Source organism: Lepisosteus platostomus, chromosome 22 (genome assembly GCF_059453375.1).
Source record: "Lepisosteus platostomus isolate fLepPlt1 chromosome 22, fLepPlt1.hap1, whole genome shotgun sequence".
In the NCBI taxonomy this organism is placed as follows: domain Eukaryota; kingdom Metazoa; phylum Chordata; class Actinopteri; order Semionotiformes; family Lepisosteidae; genus Lepisosteus; species Lepisosteus platostomus.
In genome coordinates, this window is record NC_142632.1 from 10,441,235 (window position 1) to 10,461,453 (window position 20,219).

Below are 20,219 nucleotides of genomic sequence, written 5' to 3' on the forward strand. Positions count from 1 at the left end.
AAGAAGAAGTTACTGGTGTAGTGCTTTAGATCTTTGTATTAGAGTATTTCTGTTATTCTGTCTGTGCAAGTATTTAAATAACTGGTTAGTGTCACCAGGATAGTCTCTTCCTCAGCCATATGGTCACTCTACAGCAAGCGTCTTGCTGTATGTTATCCTATGGTATGTAATCCTTATGTGAATGTGAATTACAGATGAAATGGGAATTTTAGACAGAAAGAGAGAGGGTCTCATGGCATCAGGTTTGCCAACCACAACTGCAACACTTTCACTGCAAAGCCGAAACATTGACACTCATTGACATTTAAACAGTAGTCAAAGATATATCAATCAGTGTCTCACATGCTTTTGCTTCTCATGCAGATCACGCAGCTCAAAATCGAGAATAACCCCTTTGCCAAAGGATTCCGGGGCAGCGAAGAGGGTGACATGCGAGTGTCCCGCTTACAGAGGTCTGTACTCCACTGGAAGCTACCAAGTAATCAACAGTCTCGGGATGTAAGGGAGGAGTAATGGGTTAACGAAGACTTAATTGGACCAATTCCACACTTATCCATAGATTGTCATCCATTCATCATTTATGGAGACCAATAAAACCCATTGATTTGTAGCTATTGAAGACAGGGAGTGGGGACCAATCAGAGCTCTGTAAAACTATTTAGGTGTGTGACATGAAGCTTTGTGCTGTCATCTTAACTTGGAATGTTTTTTTTTTTTCTGTCTGCCCCCAATGTTAACGAGGCAGAATCGATTTAAACTTCTTAGTGCAAAAGGCTGTTATAAAGTGGTGTGTCTGCCAGGGAAACAAAGCAAATGAACCCTGGGAGTGCCAGTGGTCTTTGACATCTGTAGGCTGCAGGTAGCAGAACCACATCTGGAGTCACATCAGGCTCAAGGTTTCAGAACGTCACAGACAGAAAGGTGACCTTGCTCTGCAGTATCAGTAAGAGCACCTGCAGTGAGCTGTCTGACACAGGTCATGCCAGTTCTGACACGTTAGTCCGTCCTTCACAGCACGCGTTCACGACTGCAGGGCCCGGAGGGGGCCTTGTGCTTTAACAGCAGGGAACTGAGCTCAGCCTCATTAGAGATGGAGTAACGAGGTCGGCTTTCCCCAGCTCCGACTACACACGTTCTCTCTCTCTTCCCCCCCCCTACAGTAAGGACTACCCTGTTATATCGAAGAGCATCGTGAGGCAGAGGCTGGTTTCTTCACACGGGCATTTCGCGGGCAAACTGGGGGCAGGGGTCCTGCCAGGACACCCGCAGGCCATCCCTCACTACCAGTACGAGGGCGGCACACCCCTGCCGGGCAGCGACCCTCCGGACCCCCTGGTCACCCCCCTGCCTTCCACCCGTGAGCCCGGCGTGCTCTACCACTGCTTCAAACACAGAGGTACCCCCCACCCCACCGCCGCTCTGTCCTCTGCCCTCCTGCCCGCCCAGCTGGTGCAGCGCCAGGCCTCACTGCCGCTGATCAGCTGCTGGCAGGAAACGCAGGCTCTGCACCAGCAGGGCGGAGACCGATTTCCACGGGAGAGAAAACAGAATCGTGTCCTCTGCGATGTCACTTTGAAAAGCAGACTCTGCCATAAGAAAAGTTTATGCTCATGTAATTCTTTTTTATCTGGCAAGAACCTGGCAGCATTAATAGATCTCTGGCTGAGCCCACACACGCAGTTCCTACAGTCTGGGAGGAGTGCTGACTTGTGCCCCTTCTGCGTTCTTTCAGACAGCGCCCGGCCCCTGGAGCTGGGGTGCAAGCGCCCCTATCTGGACCCAGCGCCGCCCCCCGTCCCGGAGGAGCACTACTTCCGCCCCGCCCCCTCCTACGAGCCGCCCCTGCTGTCCCACTCGTACTGCGGCGAGGCGCTGGGCTCCCGGGACGCCTGCATGTACGGCGGTGCCGAGGGCGAGGCGGCGGCGGGGGGCGGCGGCGGGACCGAAGACCTGCCCCCACCGCCCCCGTCCCTGAACTGCAACATGTGGGCGTCTATGCCCCCCTACCCGGGGTACAGCGTGCAGACCGTGGAGGCGGTGTCCTACCAGCCCTTCACTGCCCACTTCGCCAGCACCGCCACCGCCATGATGCCCCGCCACCCCGTTCCCATGGCAACGCAGCTCCCGCCGCCCGCGTCGCCCGACCTGGGCGCCTACAGCAGCCCTCCCGCGCACAGGGGCCCACACTCGTCCTCCTCTTCCTCCTCCTCGCCCCCCACCCCGAGCTCGCGGGACAGGCCCCCCGCCTCCCTGTATCAGAGAAAGCCCGGCTCACCCCCGCTGCCAGCCCGGGACTTCCCAGCATTCACCCCTCCTCCGATCCGCGACCCCTCCTACCAGTATCACCTGGGGCTGAGCGGCGCTGGGGCTCACTGGACCGACAGCTAGTGGGGGCCGCCCCCTCTCAGTCCGCCCGCCAGTCCAGAAGGCTCCAGGGCTCCGTTCTCCTTCTCTGCCTTCAGCGCCTCTCTTCCCTGCGTAGGACCAGTCCATTCACTCAGCTCTGCAGCAGGGAAAGAGTTTCGAAACAGTGCAGGACAGAGTCACAACCCGCCTGTGTTTTCTGCTCACCTGACTGTGCTGGAGCCAAGAGAACAAACAAACTGTGATGAGATTCACAAGAGAAGAAAAAGGAAACATTGTCAGATCTCTCGGCTGTAAGACTAGGTTTTTTTTCCTTTGTTGCTGGTGTGTTTGTGGCTGGTCTCTGCTCCTGAGCTCTGCTGCACAGTGCCAGGCAGAGCTGGAGTTTGAGACAGGGTGGCTGTGCACATTGGAGTTGCTATTGTATTATTATACAGTCATGGTGCACCACAGGAAGCAACCTGGCAGCATTAATAGATCTCTTAAAACACATTTATTGAAACTTAACAATTAGCAAAATAAATTCAATTCAATTTATTTTTATATAGCGCCTTTCACAACAAGGTTGCAATACTCCAGAAACTTTACTACAAGCTGCTCCTGGTTCTGCAGATGGAGAGCAGAGATGAAACATATTGCAGATTAAGGAATAAGACAGTCATGGCTGCAGGTCTGTTGTACTGCTGTAGGATGTTAACGTGTCAGGAAAATAATGCACATTAATTCAAAATCATTCATTCAAAAAACAAGAGCCCATGCAAAAGTGGTCGTTTGGATTCTTGCGCAATTTCTTTTTTTTGTCAAGTACAAGAGGCATTCAAGAACACTTCCACTACTCTCATCACAGTGGCCTGAGAGCCTTCTCTAGGTTTCTCCAAAACATTCCTGGTCTTTGAGGCATGATCCTACAGATGTACTTCCGGCCAAGCAGTGCAGAGCGTACTCAGGAATGTCAGACACTGCAGCAATCTGAAACAGAGCTGCGGGTTGTGCACTGGGGCAGTTCTCTGTACGTGCACTTCGATGGAACCCCCTTCTTTACATGCTGCCCAGCACACAAGCACTGGCCTGGTCCACAAACCACTTTGAGAAACATGGGCAAGGGAGTCAGATCAATAGTAAGACGCCCATAGAACGTTTTCCAAGTATGAACTGCAAGGTAATTTTATACTTCTTCCATGATTTTCTTCCTCCAATTTATATTCACTTACTATACCTTGAATTCACTATGCTTTCTTGTTGTTTTATTCTTCTCTATAGTCAGAAAATATACCAAAGCCCTGATAAGCATTTACTACATCAAGTAACTAGTGACAGTGCGTACAGTCATGAGTGTTGAGGATTTGCCTCTGCAGGTGCAGTCAACTCTAATACTGTCCAGTAAATCAGGAAACCAGGGATACTAACCTGGTTTCTGCTTTACACGAATCAAAAACAGACACAAATACAGTATAAAAGCAATAGCATCGCTATTTTAATACATTAAAATGACTTTTAAAACACACTTTTAAAACCGAAAACAGGAGTCAGTTGTTTGCATCAAGGGCTGTTTAGATCTGAAACAAGCTAATCGACGATGTTGTTGACGTCTTCTCTCCAGAAGCACTCGGGTGAGATTCTAAGATCAGTTAGCTACTAGCTGCCAAGCGAGTTAGATGGGGAAAATGGCCTTCCTTTGTTTATAAGCTTTCCCACATTTTTAACCAAGTAATGGAGGAGGAAAAGATCTGTCGTTTTACTAGCATGAGATAAGTTGTAGAGTGCCCTGCACTGAGGCGGACCCCGGGACATGTCAGCCTCAATCTCTTGCCCCCTCTCCCTCCTCCTTTGTGCTCGTTTGATGGCCCACAGGGTGGATAAGCCATCACCAGTCTGGTATCTCGCTGCTGGTATAAGGTTTAATTAGCTGGGTTTGGACAGCTCCCATCGCTGTAGGTTAAAGACATTTTTAGTGCAGGGTGACATCAGTAATGACACTTCCAACCAGATGAGAGCTTAAATGGTACCATTAAAATTGAGAACGGAACACAGAACTCTGCTTTAATCCGGAACTCAGCTCCCACAGGACAGGGGTTTGAAAATCTCTTTTATTTTTTAAAACCACCCCCAAGCTCAGCAGGAAGCCACATGTCAGACTGCTGCAATTTACAGAACAGGACCGAGCAGACAACAGTTTCTGGCTGTTCTGCTCTTTAAGTTCTTTAACACAAAACGGTTTGATTTATTTATATAAAAAAAAGCTTTGTGGTCAGAAAACATCTTTCCCTTATTTTTTGTATAAACATGTGTACGATCTTTGTCTTTGAATGTTACATTCCTTTTTGCACATCCGATGAATAAATCGTATTTTTATGCTGTCTGTTTTGCAATCCATTTTTGACTTGCAGCATCACACTTGTTGCTTTTCATTTCACAACACAGAACATGCTGTCCATCCCACTGCTGGGAAACATATCCTTCCCATTGTTCAGGACGCACAGCTATGGGAACGTACCTAAAAACAGAGGAAGGTGCAATGGAAATTCATATTTGTTTCCTTAGGTAGGAATTCCAGTCCTTCAACTCACACCAGAATGACCAATATCAGATTGGGGTGCATCTCATGAGGTGCATACATACCAGAAATCACACCTGATCAAATAACTAGGAAGAGGTTGTGTTGTGTTGGTTTGTGCTGCTGCTGGAGTTTACATGTTCCCCCATGGTGGCACTGAGAGAGGGCCTTCTCCAGATGCTCCCAGGTGTTCCTCCCTTTTTAAAAAGACATGCCGATCTAGGTTTTTTGGTGTCTCTAGTCCTGCCCTGCCTTGAGTTTGCTGGTGATGGACGGACAGTGGCTCTATAACCCAAAAAAGGATCATGGAAAAAATAACATGCGGAAACAAGCGTTAACAAAAACCAAGGCCTGGTTTGACAGTGAGTACTATGCTAAATCCCTTTGAGGGCTAATCCAGAATACTGTCACACTAACTGACAGGACCCGACAGAATGACCTCATCATCCAGCTGCAGACAGATGTTTCAAGCAGATGTTTCAAGACGGGATGCTGTCACTTCGGCTGACACGGAGTCCCGGGCCCTGACAACAGGGCTGAGCGCAGGCGGCGTAGCGACGCAGGCTCCCGCCGCTGCTCTCTGGGGAGGGCCAGAGTGTGAGGAGGCAGGGCTGCAGCGGCCTCAGAGAGGAGCCTGCACAGCGTCTCCCTGCTGGAACAGCCTGGGCTCCGGCCCCCGCGCTGCAAGAATGCTGCCTGCTCTGCATTTCTTCTTCACCCGTCCCTTCATTACTTATCGCAGGCAGAAACCTTTAACCCTCAGCTCCACCTGCTCGAAGAGCTTTTCACTTTAACAAGTTCCATGTGAAGAGCAGAGACTGGGCCCGCAGAGTCGCTCAGGCTAAGCCTGGCCTGGGCTGAGATTCCAGAGTCCGCATATCGCCAAGCCTGTCCCCTTGGGTGCTACTCGGGACAGACGGCATTACTGGGTGCTGTTTAAAGAGTCAAGTTGCATCATATATGCGGTTTTACTTTTTTTTTAACTTTAAGAAACACTCAAGGGATTGTGGTGATTCTCCACGTCCGCGATTATTTCTTCCTTAACTCTTCTTCCTTGTTGTTTGCCTTTTGCTTCTCCGTCTCTGACCCCTACGGGCTCATCAGGTGTCAGGAGCAAGAGGAACGCAGCAGGAGCTGACCGTAAGGGGAAGAGGGACCCGGGTCTGCCGCTGGGGCAGGCCAGAGATGGAGACGCTGCGCCACGTGCAGGACTGGAGTTTTTAGGATTTCGGCAAAGGTCTACAGGCGAGCAAAACCTCTCTGAACACGTTCCTCTGGGTCAATGGTTTGAAAGTTTTAAAATACCAGCCTCTCTTCTGTTTCTTCTCAGCCATCCGGCTCATAACTTAGTGAGTTATTATGATGGGTTTGCCCTGGATCTCATCAGCTCCTTCCCCTTCTCTTGGGGCTGTGAAAGGGAGTTACACAGCCTGTAATTTCCAGTGGCAGCGGCACACTGCCAGTGCTGAACAACTGCAGGCTCTTCGCTGAAAATGGACATGTTTAACCCAGCGTTCTCTCTGAAAGGGTCCTTTCGCGAAGAGACCTAAAGAAAGAGAGACCCCAGCCGACCGCGGCTTTAAACGCACATGCCTTTGCAGTAAGGTGTCGGCAGTACACTGGCGTCGTGTCTGACAGGCAGGTGAGCGGGCAGGCAGCAGCGTTTATTTAATCCATCGGTCCAGTTAGGGCTGGGGTTCGAGACGGTAAAACTGAACACACAACCGCTGCCTCTTCTGAGCTCTCACACCAGTGCCAGCGTAAATTACAGAGAGAAAAGGCAGACACGAAACAAGCAGAGGTCATTTTCTCTCACTTCCAAACCTTCAAAGCTGGAAGTCCTGTCTGTTTCTGTTACATTCGTTCTGTCAGCCCTTGATATTTTCAAGCTGCTTTAATAAAGTCCAATGACTAGTTATCTGCTTATCTGAAAAGCTGTTGGATGGCAGAGGAAACCACACGGCGCATGACTGTATCCCAAGCTCCACACGTGCTCTCCCTGACAGAGGCTAGCTGCCCAGACCATTTTCCTCGACACAGCTGAACGCAGACATGCAACATTGTGAAGATAAAAGCAACATGTGCCAAAGGCCTGTGTTACTGATTAAAATAACTGAATTCATAACAAAACCAAATCAAAACAGAAGAAAAGAACTATTGACTATTTATTCCAAGTACTGGCAAAGTTCTAGGCAACATGTACGCAAAGCCTGTGCTAGTCTGAGTTGTATGAGGAAAAACTGCAAAACTATAAAAGTGATGATGAAACGTTTATTTAAAGCCCTACCATCACCGCCAGGTTTAATGGAATGGAATATCTGTAATTATAGTTTAATTACAGTCAGAGTGCAATTGAGCTTCCAACAGATGTTTAAGTATTTTCTGGAGTTTTAGAACAGAGTAAATCTGTAGTGTGGTTCATGCATGTAGGGATCTATACTTAGACTTTACCTTTACAAAACAATGAAAGGAGGTTAAAAACATGTAGCTTCCTTCATCAACACTTTCTATTTGTCAGTCTTGTCTGCTGATACGCTTTTAAAAACACAACCAGCCCTTCTCTGTTCTCTAGAATCTAGTGCTCAGATACAAAAACAGCCAACTGTGTTCACCATCTAGACAGTTTTGGCTTGTGCTACACACAAAATAAAACAAAAAGAGAGCTCCTTTCCCTACGAACCAGCAGGAGTATGTCTGTGCCACTCCGGAGAGCTGAGGAGGCACTGTCTGTTCAGAGGCAGGGGGGACGCATGGCGGGGAAGGGGTTTGTCTGTACAGGATGTCCTGTGCCGCCTCTCAGATCGGAATCTGGGAGCAGAACCGCACGGAGGATGGGATCAACCAAATCTGCAGGAACAAACAGAAAAAAAAAATCTATCCTGTTGATAGGATGCAGAGACACACTGGTCAGGAAAATCCCGCTCGGAGGAGATGCATGACATTCCCACATCTTTCACTTGCCAGCCAAGACGTTTAAAATTCCCAACCCCTAACGTGCTGGGCCCTGCGAGGAGCTGGAAGCAGGTCGACCGGGATGGGGCATGGAATCGGCAAGGCCCGGGAACGTCAGTAGGAGATGTTCCAGCAGCTCCACTGGCTCTCCACATGACGGGATCTGGAGGACTGTTCCAGGTGTTGGGCTCCTCAAGCCAAACACACATGGTCAGGCAGTGGGGAATTCTGTTCTCTTGAATGGGGGCTCCCAGAATTTTGACCGGTGGGTGTACAAAAAACAAAAGGGCCACGAAACAGTTTTAGGACGTTTTGTAGTTTTAATGTTAAATAGAAATGACAAAGGAACATTTGCTCAGCGGACCTCCAACTGTATTTGTATTAAGCTAATGTTTGCACAAACATTGGTGATATGTTTTGCCAAAATCACTTGGGCTTGTGCTTCCCTAAAAACTGTCAGGAAATGACCAAACCAATTAATCTGCCATGCTGTGGGCCATTCTCCAGCACTGAAGACCAAGACTATCACAAGAGTGTCACTGGTGCAAGCATGAAGTGAAGAGGTTCATCACTGGGGGAGATATAGTCAGTCTGTTTAGGACATTCACTCATAAAGTTTTTATAAATATTGGGAAATAAAAACTGCACACTGATCATTGTGAAGACCACCCTTCACAGTTCTAAATCATCATATCAATAAGCCGAACAGGAATGAATGCTGCAAGAGGTTTGCTGAAAGAAGTTTTTGGCAGTTTTCTGAAATAAAAAAAACCTCAGCTGAATCTTGGCAGCAGCAGATCTCTGCAACACCAGAACGTTAAAAGCATTTTCGTTCCTTTTTGGAGGGAGGGGGGGGGGGGCTTTGCATAAAAAGGAACAAAAGTTCATTCTCATCGTAATTTAATTGACATTTTTTAGCTGAAGCTTAAACCCCCCCCAAAAAGGACAGAACTGGCATTTAAAATTTATGCTATTCAAGTTTCCACATAAAAAGCAGTCTATCTCCATTAAAGCCCAGCCAGGTTTAAACCCTCTGCGGTACACTTCAGGCGCTGTATCTATCTCTTTGGAGCCTGACTGTGCCATCTGGAATTCATTGTTACGGATCTCTCTCTGCCTCTCACAGCTCAGTGCTGCCCACTTCACACTCTTTCCCGCGGCAGCCCCCTAAATCCCTGACTCAGGGCAGCCTTGGCTGGGCGCTCTCTGACCGATGCACTTAATTCATCAAGTCTTGTAAAAAGCGATCTTAGCAGCAAAGCCCACCTCTCCAAGAAGCACTCACAAAAAAAAAACGTGCTTTAAATACTTGGGGATTTAATATCAAGTCCATTACGGCGTTGTGGAGCCTAGTAAAGAGTCAATTAGTGGATAATTCTGATTTGATCCACATGCGCTGAGATCCGCTGGCCTACAGGCTGGCTCTGCATGCTGTGCCTGCGGGGTAATGGCTTGGTCTAGGCAGACAGCTGACCCCCGAAAACACCTCCTCCCAGCCCCACTGTCCTCCTCACACTGTCTCCCCTTCTGATCCACACTTCGTTTCTGCCACCTAGTCCTCTTCATGCGCTACTCGGCAACGCAAGCACCACAGCTAGACAAAGGAAAACCATTCCTGCTGGACCCCCAGCTTCTACTCACCCAGCTGCTGTGGTATGACGAACCCCCAGAGTCAGACCTACTAAATTACATTTTCAGATATTTTAAAACCCACCGTGATGACAGAGAGTTCAAATTGATGGTATGGCAATAGGGAGTTATTTTAAAGCCAGCCTGATTCAGAAGAAAAACAAGAGAGGCTTGTTACAGGGGCTGTGCTATAATGAGGTGATTTTCGGTTGTGAACTGTTTGTAAACACACGCAGGTCCATTATACCTTGGAAGAAACAGAATGGCTGAGACCTGGGATGTAGCCAATGCAGTAAAAAGCAATGCTTTCTAGGTGCAATCAGAACAGAGCTTTACAAGCCCCATTTTATTTTATTCAACTCAAGCACACACCACAGCTGTCACATGTCAGGAGCACTGCATCTGCATTATTGCCAAAAAGTTATTGCTATTGTAAATGCGCTAATCTGACACACTGCACGGCATGCTCCTTGCATCTGGCAGACCTGGGGCAGCCACTGATTTCCAGTCTACCTGGGTCGTTTAGCTGGAATCGGGGTTTTCCCAATAGCAGACACCAACAGAAAAGAACACCATGCAGAAAAATCCCTGCTCCCAGTTAGTGTTAGGATATCTCCTATAGTCAGTATTTCATTGCTGTCTGACCAGTCTCACACAAGCAGCCAAGCAGGTATCTGCACTTGCTCCCTGTTTCAGTTTCACAGCCCTACGATAACAAAAGTGTGCAACTCTAGAGTGGTTCTGCTACATTAATTTCTCCAGCGCCATTGGTTTACCCACATATCTCTGAAGGACTTAACAATGATCTAGATTGTTTGTTACAATCAATATGGATTATCAGTAGCAGTCAAAGCAATGGTTGCTGGTGTTTCTTTATGTATTAATCATTTGATCCTCACCTACATAGAATGGCAACCACAACACTTGAGGGCAGCACACTCTTAGACCGTGATGCCAATGGGACGAGGTTTTAAGAGAGAACAGCAATACGTAGGCAGCAGCAGCTGTGTGCTCTGATAACCTGTGGATTTCATAAGCTCTCTTCTTGACATGGCCAGGGACTCAAGCAGGGAGCTGCAACAGCAGGCGTAGGCTGCAAAGGAACAAGTAAAGGTTTATTCCCTGCTGAAGAGAAGAAGCCTTCTTAAGGTGTGACGCTGCAGGTGAGATGTATACAAGTGTATAGCTATGCCCCTGTACGCCTACACATACATGACCGATTTTCTTCTCTCTCTCACACCTGAACAAGGCTCCACAGCCAAAACGTTGTGTTTCTTTTCTTCTCTTTTCGGCAGGGAATAAACCCTTTAACTTGTTCCTATGACCAGTTACTTACACCGAGGAGGAACTGGAGTGCTAATGCCCTCTGCTGGAGGAATGAAGTTTGATTTATTTTTACTGCTGGAGATCTGCTCTGACTTGACTCACACAGAAGTGTTCAGACTTCACATGAATACTGACAAAGGACAATCACGAGGTAGTTTAAGTGGCCCTTTAGATGAAACACAAATAATTACATTATAATTGAATTAAGGAAATGAACAGAAAAGGGGGAAAGAACTTTGCTACTGTTGTGTTTCAAAAATGTCAGATTAAGATAGGAGGACGCGGACTGGGCTGTCAGACACCGGTCACACGTCTAGCGCACAGAGGGTGGTCATAACTAACACAGGGCCCAACACTCATGAAGACACATGCGCTCTTCTGAATTTAGTTCAATATAATCTATCGAAAATCTTAGATTCATCTGCAGCTCTTTTTTTGTAACAGATTAGCTGATGAGAAGCAGTCGTTAAAAGATTCCTGTGGAGTGGTTTTCCTATTAGGATATAAAGGGGGAGTGTCTGCTCCTGTTTAATGAGGGCAGCACAGTGTAGGCAGGCAGTGGGGGTGATGGAGCCCCTTCCTGTAGCCCTGTGCTGCCCTCTTGTCTGCTGATCGGCAGTCTTCCAGCCTCATAGCCCGACGCTCATCAGGAAAGCACAGAGCTGGCTTTGCGCTCAAGGGACTGTAGCAGCGCCACCTAACTTGAAGTAAGTACTTGCAGAGAATGGGCTTGTGAACATATTCGTGGGGCAAGATCTTGGGATTAACTCCGAAAAGCGACTGCAAATCTCCAGATAATAAAATCGTCCTCTTTAAATCCCGAATGAAACTTTCATCTAGCTTCTCAGACCTCGCCTCCAGCTGATGCCCCCATACAGACCGAGTGTTTAATTTGACAAATGCGGCTTATTGGGGATCTGGGTATTGGTGACTGACAGGCTAGCTAAAAGGGATTCAGCCTCCTAAAGGTGATTATTTGACTAAAGAAAGAAGACGATGAGCACGAGACAACCTTGTTTGTCATTTTGCGCACTTAATCACGCTAAGCTCATAATGCTAAGTCGAAGATCCCCTCCACAGATAAAAATAAAGCTAAAGAAGATTGAATAAATAATACCAGCGCCACGTCGTCTTGTAAGATTATGGAGGAACTAACAGGTCCATTTTGTCAGCACCTACAATCCTCACCTTGCACACTCTCTCCAGAAACTGAAATCTGTTCATGTCTGTATAAAGTTAATACTAAATGCCCTGCATACAGCTTTTATGAGAATTCTAAATTAATTCTCATTAAGATTAATTTAACTTATTAAAGTCTGTCTTTTGAACACAGTGTAATTTGTCTTAGTGAAAAAAGACATAATTTGGGATTTTGGACCTCCAGTCATTCATAAATCTGGCATCTCTGAGTCTTTACACCCATGTTTTGGAAGACTTCTTTATGTTGTTACTGAACATTAATGCATTTCTAAAACTGTAAGCCTTGCATATATAGCAACTAATCATCACTTGTACATTGCACCCCCAGGTGAACATTAAATGCCAGAATGTGATTTCTTACTCAGGCGGCTTTAAAACGTTTGAACGGCACCTGTGTATCAGGGTTACAAGGATCCTGGGGCTCCTACGCTGTGAAACTGATACAACTGCTCAGTCGTAACAGCTCCAGAACAGGGATTTAACAGCTATACACAAGCAGATGTGCTGTACTGTAGAAAAGGCTGAAATTCCTGGGTTAGTATTTCAGAGGGATCAGATGTAACTGACTTCCTTCTAGAGCAGACATTAGTGGGATGAATATAAAAATCACTGTGCTCTGACACAGAGCCTCCCTGCTGATGCTTCTGAAGAATCACTGCACAGCAACAGCACTTAAACTCTGACAACACAGCACGCTGATCCTTCAGGTCTGAGCTGGACCTCACCAGCTTGCCCTTACTTCCCAATATGCAGAGCTGGTTTCAGAGCTGTCCTGAGGGCTGTGAGCACGGGTGGGAATAATTCAGACATGACTGTTTGGGGCATTGTCCACTATTAGCAAAAAAAACAAAACAATTGCCCTTTATGAATTCTAAGAAGTTACTGTGAGCAAAAAGAAATAGTTTTTCCTGCCTAGTGTCTGTACACAATGTAAAATCTCCAGGACACGTGCATGTCCTCAATGCAGTTTCAGAATCAAAGAATAATTTAAATAAAAAACATCTACAAATGAGTAGGATTGATAGCCTGGATTGTAAAAGGACCCCAAGGATTCTGATTTTTACAACCCAGTAGGGATCCCAGAGCAGTTCACCGAAGGTTCGAATAGAGGCAGTCATCAGTGTTGGAAAAGGACATTTCAAGAGAGCAAACAACACAAGTGCATCTTCCTGTGGCACTCTACATTCAATCATTCTCAAGGGGGTTGTTATTATTATTATTATTATTATTATTATTATTATTATTATTATTATTATTATTAACACACACTATGGTCCAGTACAGCCCGTGCTGTAGAAATGCCCTGCACCTTGCTCTCTAATCCCCCTGCCCTGCCAGGCTGTGGCTCAGTAAGTGGCTTAAGCTGCCCACAGGGAAGCAAACTAAGAGATTTAGCCTCTCAGCTCGGGCTGGAGAGACTCGAGCGGTGGGGCGATTTACTGCTCAGCCCTGACCTTTCCTGAAGGCAGGAGGAGGCTCCCTGGCGGCTGGCGGCGGCCTCACCCGGTACTCCGTGCACTCCGGGGGCACGGCAGGCAGTGCACGCGCTGGCACAAGGAAGCAGCAGAAACTACTGACGGCATCCATTACGACACAGTCAAGGGAGACCACAGGAAACCTCCCCAGTGACGGAGGTGCCACAGTGCCCTCTCCTGCTTTACCACGCGTTTGCAGGATGTTCTACAGTAAAGCACACAGGGGCTCGAAAAAAAAGAGACTGGAGGGCGTCTTTCAAATTTCACAGGTGGATCCTCTAGTCTCCAGACTATCCAGCCTGTTGCGCAATCCCCTCGGCAGATAAGATAAGAAAGGTCAGCAGGAAGTGTGAATCTAGCCACCTTCGCAGGCGATGAGCCAACGCTGATAAAGACACACACCAGGGAAAAGTTCAGAAGGAATTCTTTCATTTCGACTGGCGGTGCGAGCATCTGCCAGAATCTCGATCGAAACTGGACCTCAAGGAAAATCATTTTTATGAGCAACACCTGTACCTTCTTTTGAAGACAGGATTGTTTCACACAGCACCATCGTCGGTTCTGCTGAGAAACACTTAGCGAGATAAACATTCAAAAATGCTTCGCGGTTCACTGAAATCCCAAACATGTCATTAAGTCAGGGCAGACTGGTCTTATCGGGTGTGAAAGACTGCTGGTTTGGGACACAGTCTGACTTGATGACTCTGCTAAGCTAAGCCATGCAGCTCCACTTCAGGAAAACGAAAATGTTGCCTTTATCATCAGAAAGTGTTTGTTTTTCCTTCTATCATTTTGTTCCCTGCTGCCGCTGTGGAGGAAAGAACACAGAACAGAGCCGAGATGACGATCGGAGCGCAGGGGGGCGTGTGGGCTGAGGCTGCCAGCTGACCCCAGCGGCTCTGGACAGCTGACACTGACGCTGGCTCTTCTAACTCCTCCTGTGTCTCATGCCCTCAGTCTAGCTGCACCAGGCTCACTTTCAGCAAGTCTGCTCATGGCCGTCAGGATATTATCCCTGATCACAGCCAGGTTTTAACCCCATGTTTACAGTTATCTCATGCTTTGTGAACTCCACAAAAATATTTGTAGAAAAACGAACAAGTGAAGTCTAATTCCACGCCAAGAAATTTCATGTGAGAGTCAAAGAAGGCTTTAGAGCTGAAACAACGTGTTGCTCCTTTTTATTTTTCAGTGTGGAATTAAGCTCTACTGGTTACTTTGCAGCCCATGCACGAAGACGCAGCTCCTCACTGGAGCGTTTTGTCCAGAAATGGTTTATATGGAGTCAATTTTTCTTGCAGGAGCACTCATTTTTTTGTTTAAAATGTCCTAGAAGACGGCATAGGTTTCAGAAAGTGTAGAAAGAGGCTACATGAGCCTTGAAAGAAACAGTGTGATGAAAGGTGTGGGCGCAGGTTAAGAGGCGTGTATCAGCGGCTGCAGCTGCAGAGCCCTGTCTCACATGCCAGGGCCGTGCCACACTGCCTCCTGAGAGCGTGTGACTGCAGCACTGGCCTGATCTGATAGCCGAGATCTTGATACGAGCGAGACGGGGGCTATCGGCAGCCCGCATCACAATCACACACAGCCACAGAATGCCCAAATCTCAGATGACACAATCTCCTGAAGTAATTAAGGAATCAGGAAATTAACAAGACAGCATGTCTGTAACTGTAAGAGGAGGTTTTCTGGGTTGGAGATAGGGAGCAGAATGCAGACAGTCATGACTGGGGGAGGAGATGGCAGCGGGGATAAACCATGTTTTTTGCAAACAGACACAGACAAACACATTGCCTACATTTTTGTTTATCTATTTGTTTTATATATTACAGTTTCCAGGTGAGTTTGTCTCGCTAGTTTAGAACCTCTTCAAGGTCCCATCAGACAAAGCTCGAGCAGGGATGAGCCTTACAAAATCAGAGGTATGAGATCCGTTCCTTTCTTTTGCTCAAGGGAAGATAGGATAAACTCGCTGACACTAGGTTCTCTGTCCAGTTTAGCCAAGACTAAGCTCATTTCTGGGGCCCTGGCACACTTATTACTTAAAAAAGCCCATACATTTCTTTGTGCAGACTGAATCTTCAGCAGTGTGAAAAGAAACTAAAAGCTTTTCTTCAGTCACTTGCAGAAGTGACATCCCTAATACAGGTGGGTAGCTGCGTCAGCATGCGTAGGCCGAAACGTTGTGTTTTCTCTCTTCTTTTTTTCAGCATGGAATAAACCTATTACTTGTTCCTTTGCAGCCCTAATACAGTTACAACACACAGGGCAGCCGCTTCATGACAGAGACTATGAGAGGTGTCATCTAAGGTTTCAAAAATGGCAAACCTGAAAGCCACTTAAGGTCTGGGATCTCTTCTAGGCAGAATCCAGCCAGGGACACAAGGCTTCCCGTGGTACAAACACTGAACTTCAAAACACACAGGACAGGAAGGCTTGTGCCACGTCTCTGGCCAGTGAATGTTTGCAGGGGTAGAGTTTAATGCGCCTCTCATTCTGCCTCTTCCTCTGCACACATGACAGTTCGTTTGATTTCTTTGTGAAGAACGCTCCTCTCTCGTTCACCCTGATCCTAATCTGCCCTGCACACTGTTGCCCACACAGCCTCTTATCAAATCCTTCCTGGCTCCAGCCACTCCCAGGACGGAGGAGACTGTTGGGAGGCCCCACGCGGAGCTGGGAAGCCGGGACGGTGTGTGTGTGTGTGTGTGTGTGTGTGTGTGTGTGTGTGTGTGTGTGTGTGTGTGTGTGCGTGCTTTTTTTGAAGCATGGCCTCTGGTAAACAATGACTGTACCCATCCTGAGGCATGGCACTCGCCTGAATTGTGCTAACCTGCACTCCTGATCAACTTCTCTCTGCATTACCGATCACTGATGTCATGCCCCTGCAGATTCTGCCTGTCCTGGGTCAAAGCCTGTACCTTTTTGAAATCTTTTACATACCGTTACATAAGCACAACAATTTTACGTTTTTCAATCGAATTTTTAAATGTTAAAATCTGTTACATAAAAGAGGTTACACATGACACGTGGCGAAGAGTTCCCAACAAGCCTCTTCTACACTAGCATGATTTCATACAGAACTTATATACACCTGGTCCTGGAACGATCACATTGGCACAACTGGAACCCTGGAAGGTGACCTCTCTGTGGGAATACTTTGACAAACTGGACTGGTGTTCAGACAAAACAACAAATGGTACAGAAAGAGACAGGCTGAAAAGATATTACCCATTGGTGTTCCAACTATCGTACGAACAACTTTCTGCAAAATCAGAGGCAAACCAAGGGCTCCTGGACAATCCTGCTGTGACCTGAAACCCAGTTTCCACCTCTGGGCCTTGGTGAGAACATCAAGCCAGCTTAAGACCTGACTCCGTGAAGCAGCTTGCTCACAGGACAGGCACCACACAGGTCAGGTGAGTCCCTCTCCGCTCCAGGAGTCCTGACGTCAGTGTCCTGTCTGAACCAATTAATCCTCATTCTTCACAGGCAGTGCAAACAGGGTTGAATAAAGCACACATCCTTGTTTAAGCTCTGTGATTCTCACACAGGCAGGGCACAGGGAGTCACACTGTTCCAGCAGACAACAACAGCTTGCTGTTAAGCCACTGTTCCCAGTGCTTTTATAGACTGAAAAACATCATTCTTTTAGAAGTGAGCTGTGATCTTTGAAATTAAGTCAAAGCTGATCCGGAGTTCTGGAGTGGAACCAGTTTAGTGTGCAACTGTTCAGGCAACAGGAACGATTGAACAGAAAGATAAATATTGATAAGCTCTGCCTAGACTGAGCAGAGATGATAGTGGAGCCTCATGGTATTTCTCAAGACTGAAGGCCTCAAAGAGAAGAGTGCCAAGGCAAAAGTGAAAAGTGTGTCTTATGCTATTAGTAGTTCAGCCTTGTTAACAAAACAAGAGGAAACCATAATAGAGCAGAATATATAGAGCCCCACACAGGTAGTTCCCGTGACTTACAGACTTACATTCCACTTATTAATGAAGAATTTTGTCAGCCATAACACAGCTTACTATGGGAAGACCACTACTGACACCCAGAGGTTAAAAAGACTACTGCACCGACACAGACACCAGTACATTTACACTCATTCATATATATATGACACTGAAGATGCACTTAAGACTGTCTTCTCTAGCAAGTCTTTCAGCCTCTTAGATTACTTAGGATATTTTCCCATGGTAGGCACTGACAGCTCTGTGCACTTCCAGCTCATTTACTGTGTAACACTTCCACCCTAACAGCTGTTTGAGAAATACCTCTTCTACGTACAGTATTTATTCTGTCTTATCTGTGAGCACCCAAGCACTTTAAATTGTTTTTTTTATTATTATGATACTAAAAGGTGTGATTTGATATTTTATCATTAGGTATTACGGATTCAGCAGCGCCATCCTTGGAGGTCAGTCATGCATCAGCCATGATAATAAACTAGCGGGATATACTCTGAAGAATTCAATTCAATTCAATTTATTTTTACATAGCGCCTTTCACAACAAGGTTGCCCAGTTGCAAGTGACCCTACATTTTGTCAATACAGAACAGAAGACTAGAAGACAATGGAGGAGAGGAACCAAAAACTCCTTTTTGTAAGGAGAAAAAAAAAGGACTTTCATACATTGTATTATTATATGTATGAGTATATAATATATGCATACTATTATATGTGAGGGATGTGATATAATAGTTTTTTTACAATGTAACAGTACTCACTCCTGCCATGATTTATGGATTTTATATGGATATTGTTTCAAAGCAAATCCTCTGGACACACCAACGGGAAGACGTGTCTTGTTTATTTTAATTGCATTAAAACACTCTTGTGTTGCTGCAGCCAACACGTCTGTTGTCATGTTCCCAGCGGGAGGGGTCACCTCCTCCCTCGCCCTCTCCTCCGATCAAGCGCGCGCGTGTGTGTGTGTGTGTGTGTGTGTGTGTGTGTGTGTGTGGTGTATGTGAAGTGTAGAGGCGGGTATCTAAGGGTCACCATTAAAAGAGATTTTGAATATGAAAAAGTTCCCTCACATTCTGCAAGGCTCCGGGATGAGGATGTGCTCCACTGCTGTAAAGGTCAATATTGACTTACAGAAGGTTAATCATGACAATTTATATATTTATATAAACGCGCCTGGCTGTAACTCAGAAATTACAACGCGGCCGCAGATCCCAGGGAAAGACTGCAACGCTCTGACAGATCTATCAGTGCCCGTATGAATGCTCGCGCTGTGACTATTAATAAATAAGTCTGAGCTGTGACCTGTTAACACCGCTTTGCGTGACTCAGAATCATTTTTATTCCTTTGTCAACATGGACTCAGCCAGTACCAACACAGCTCGCAATAAAGCCGAGTAAATATGAAAATTAAAGAGAAGCAAACAAGCCTCTCTGGGGCGAGAGAGACAAGGAGAGCTGTTAATGTTGCCATTACTTTCTAATAACCTTGTCAGCTTCTTGTCACTTGTGGCAGCTTGTATAAACCAGACAGCCTGCTTGAGCTGTCTGCACTAAATCCCTTAAACATGTTTTTCCTGACAACGCAAACTATGGGCTACAATGGTTAATGGTTTACCTGTCACCGCGAGCCAGGCCAGCTCCAGTCTGGGAGGCTAATAGATCATCGCCAGTGAAAGGCTGCTGTTAGCTCTCACTCAGATATATCACTGCAGCCTCTCTTAGCTACTTCATTTCCCGCCCCTGTGTTGTTCAAGGGCCTCCATTAGTTTTGCTGTCAGAGGGGCTCATGCTTTACTGAAAGACTTAACACTTTGGGAGTCCCTTCACGGACATTTGCAAAGAGATTATTTCAACACTTATCTTCAAGGGTGAATTTTAACTCCCCCCCCCGCCCCACTGGAATGAACTGACGAAGAAACTGAGGTGGTACAACATTTCACGGTCGATGTGGTTCTGCCCGATTCCTAAATCTACCTGTCATTGTCCTTCCATTGCTTTTTTTAACCGCTTCATCCAAGACAGGGTCTCGGCAAGCAGCGGGGGCAAAACGGGGTACACCCTGGACAGGACGCCAGTCCATCGCGGAGCACTCATGAACAACAATACAGACACGCACACACGCACACACCAGGGCCAATGTCCCCGGAAGGCCTACTGCTTCACCTAGTATGTGCAAATGGGGAGAACATACAAACTCCACACAGACAGCACCCCCGATCCAGAATTGAACCCAGGGCCCCAGCTCTATGAGAGAATAAGGGTCACTATGCCGCACCATCAATAGTCATGATATTCTGCATTAAAACTCAACACTTCAGTCTTTAACGTGTCCTTCTCCAGACAGCTGCTGCCAGTGGACATTACTTTATTTTCAGTGACGGTAAAGGACGTCGTCAGATTCAGTCTCGTTCAAAAACAAGCATGAAATAAAGACCAACGTATGACGCTGGAGTGAACACGGTCACCTGTATGACTTTTGCTCTCGATCAGATCTCTTGAAACGGACAGGATTGCCTGTCTACAGCAGGGCTGTGCTGTGTTGTGGTTCTCACCCTAAATGAGCCTCATCTCCCTCTCCGTTAAGTGGCTGAGGAGATAAGAAGGGGCTAATTAACGCAGAGCGCTGAGAGGCAGGCCGATCTCCGGAGGCTGTGTAATTTAGTAAATTGGATAGGGCCAAGACAGTGAGGTTTCCCAAACACCTCCAGCCTCGCTTGTCATCCGCCTCTCATGAGGGCAAGGTAATTA

The 20,219-nt window shown here is 46.8% G+C and overlaps 2 protein-coding genes across 11 annotated transcripts in view; one reads left to right on the forward strand and one right to left on the reverse strand.

Annotated features, from left to right (window-relative positions):
- Positions 1-4,723, forward strand: part of tbx4 (T-box transcription factor 4) — a 30,489-nt gene extending 25,766 nt beyond the window's left edge. For all 3 annotated transcript variants that reach the window (XM_088616300.1, XM_088616299.1, XM_088616301.1), the window contains exons 7-9: positions 364-452; positions 1,161-1,396; positions 1,733-4,723. In XM_088616300.1, the coding sequence (XP_088472426.1) occupies positions 364-452; positions 1,161-1,396; positions 1,733-2,388 (981 nt within the window). In that variant the 3' untranslated portion in view covers positions 2,389-4,723. The remainder of the gene's footprint in view (positions 1-363; positions 453-1,160; positions 1,397-1,732) is intronic.
- brip1 (BRCA1 interacting DNA helicase 1) overlaps positions 1-20,219 on the reverse strand; it is a 178,861-nt gene that overhangs the window by 94,425 nt on the left and 64,217 nt on the right. For all 8 annotated transcript variants that reach the window (XM_088616285.1, XM_088616283.1, XM_088616282.1 and 5 more), the window contains exons 26-27: positions 7,599-7,765; positions 2,347-2,503 (exon numbers count right to left, since the gene is read on the reverse strand). In XM_088616285.1, the coding sequence (XP_088472411.1) occupies positions 7,715-7,765 (51 nt within the window). In that variant the 3' untranslated portion in view covers positions 2,347-2,503; positions 7,599-7,714. The remainder of the gene's footprint in view (positions 1-2,346; positions 2,504-7,598; positions 7,766-20,219) is intronic.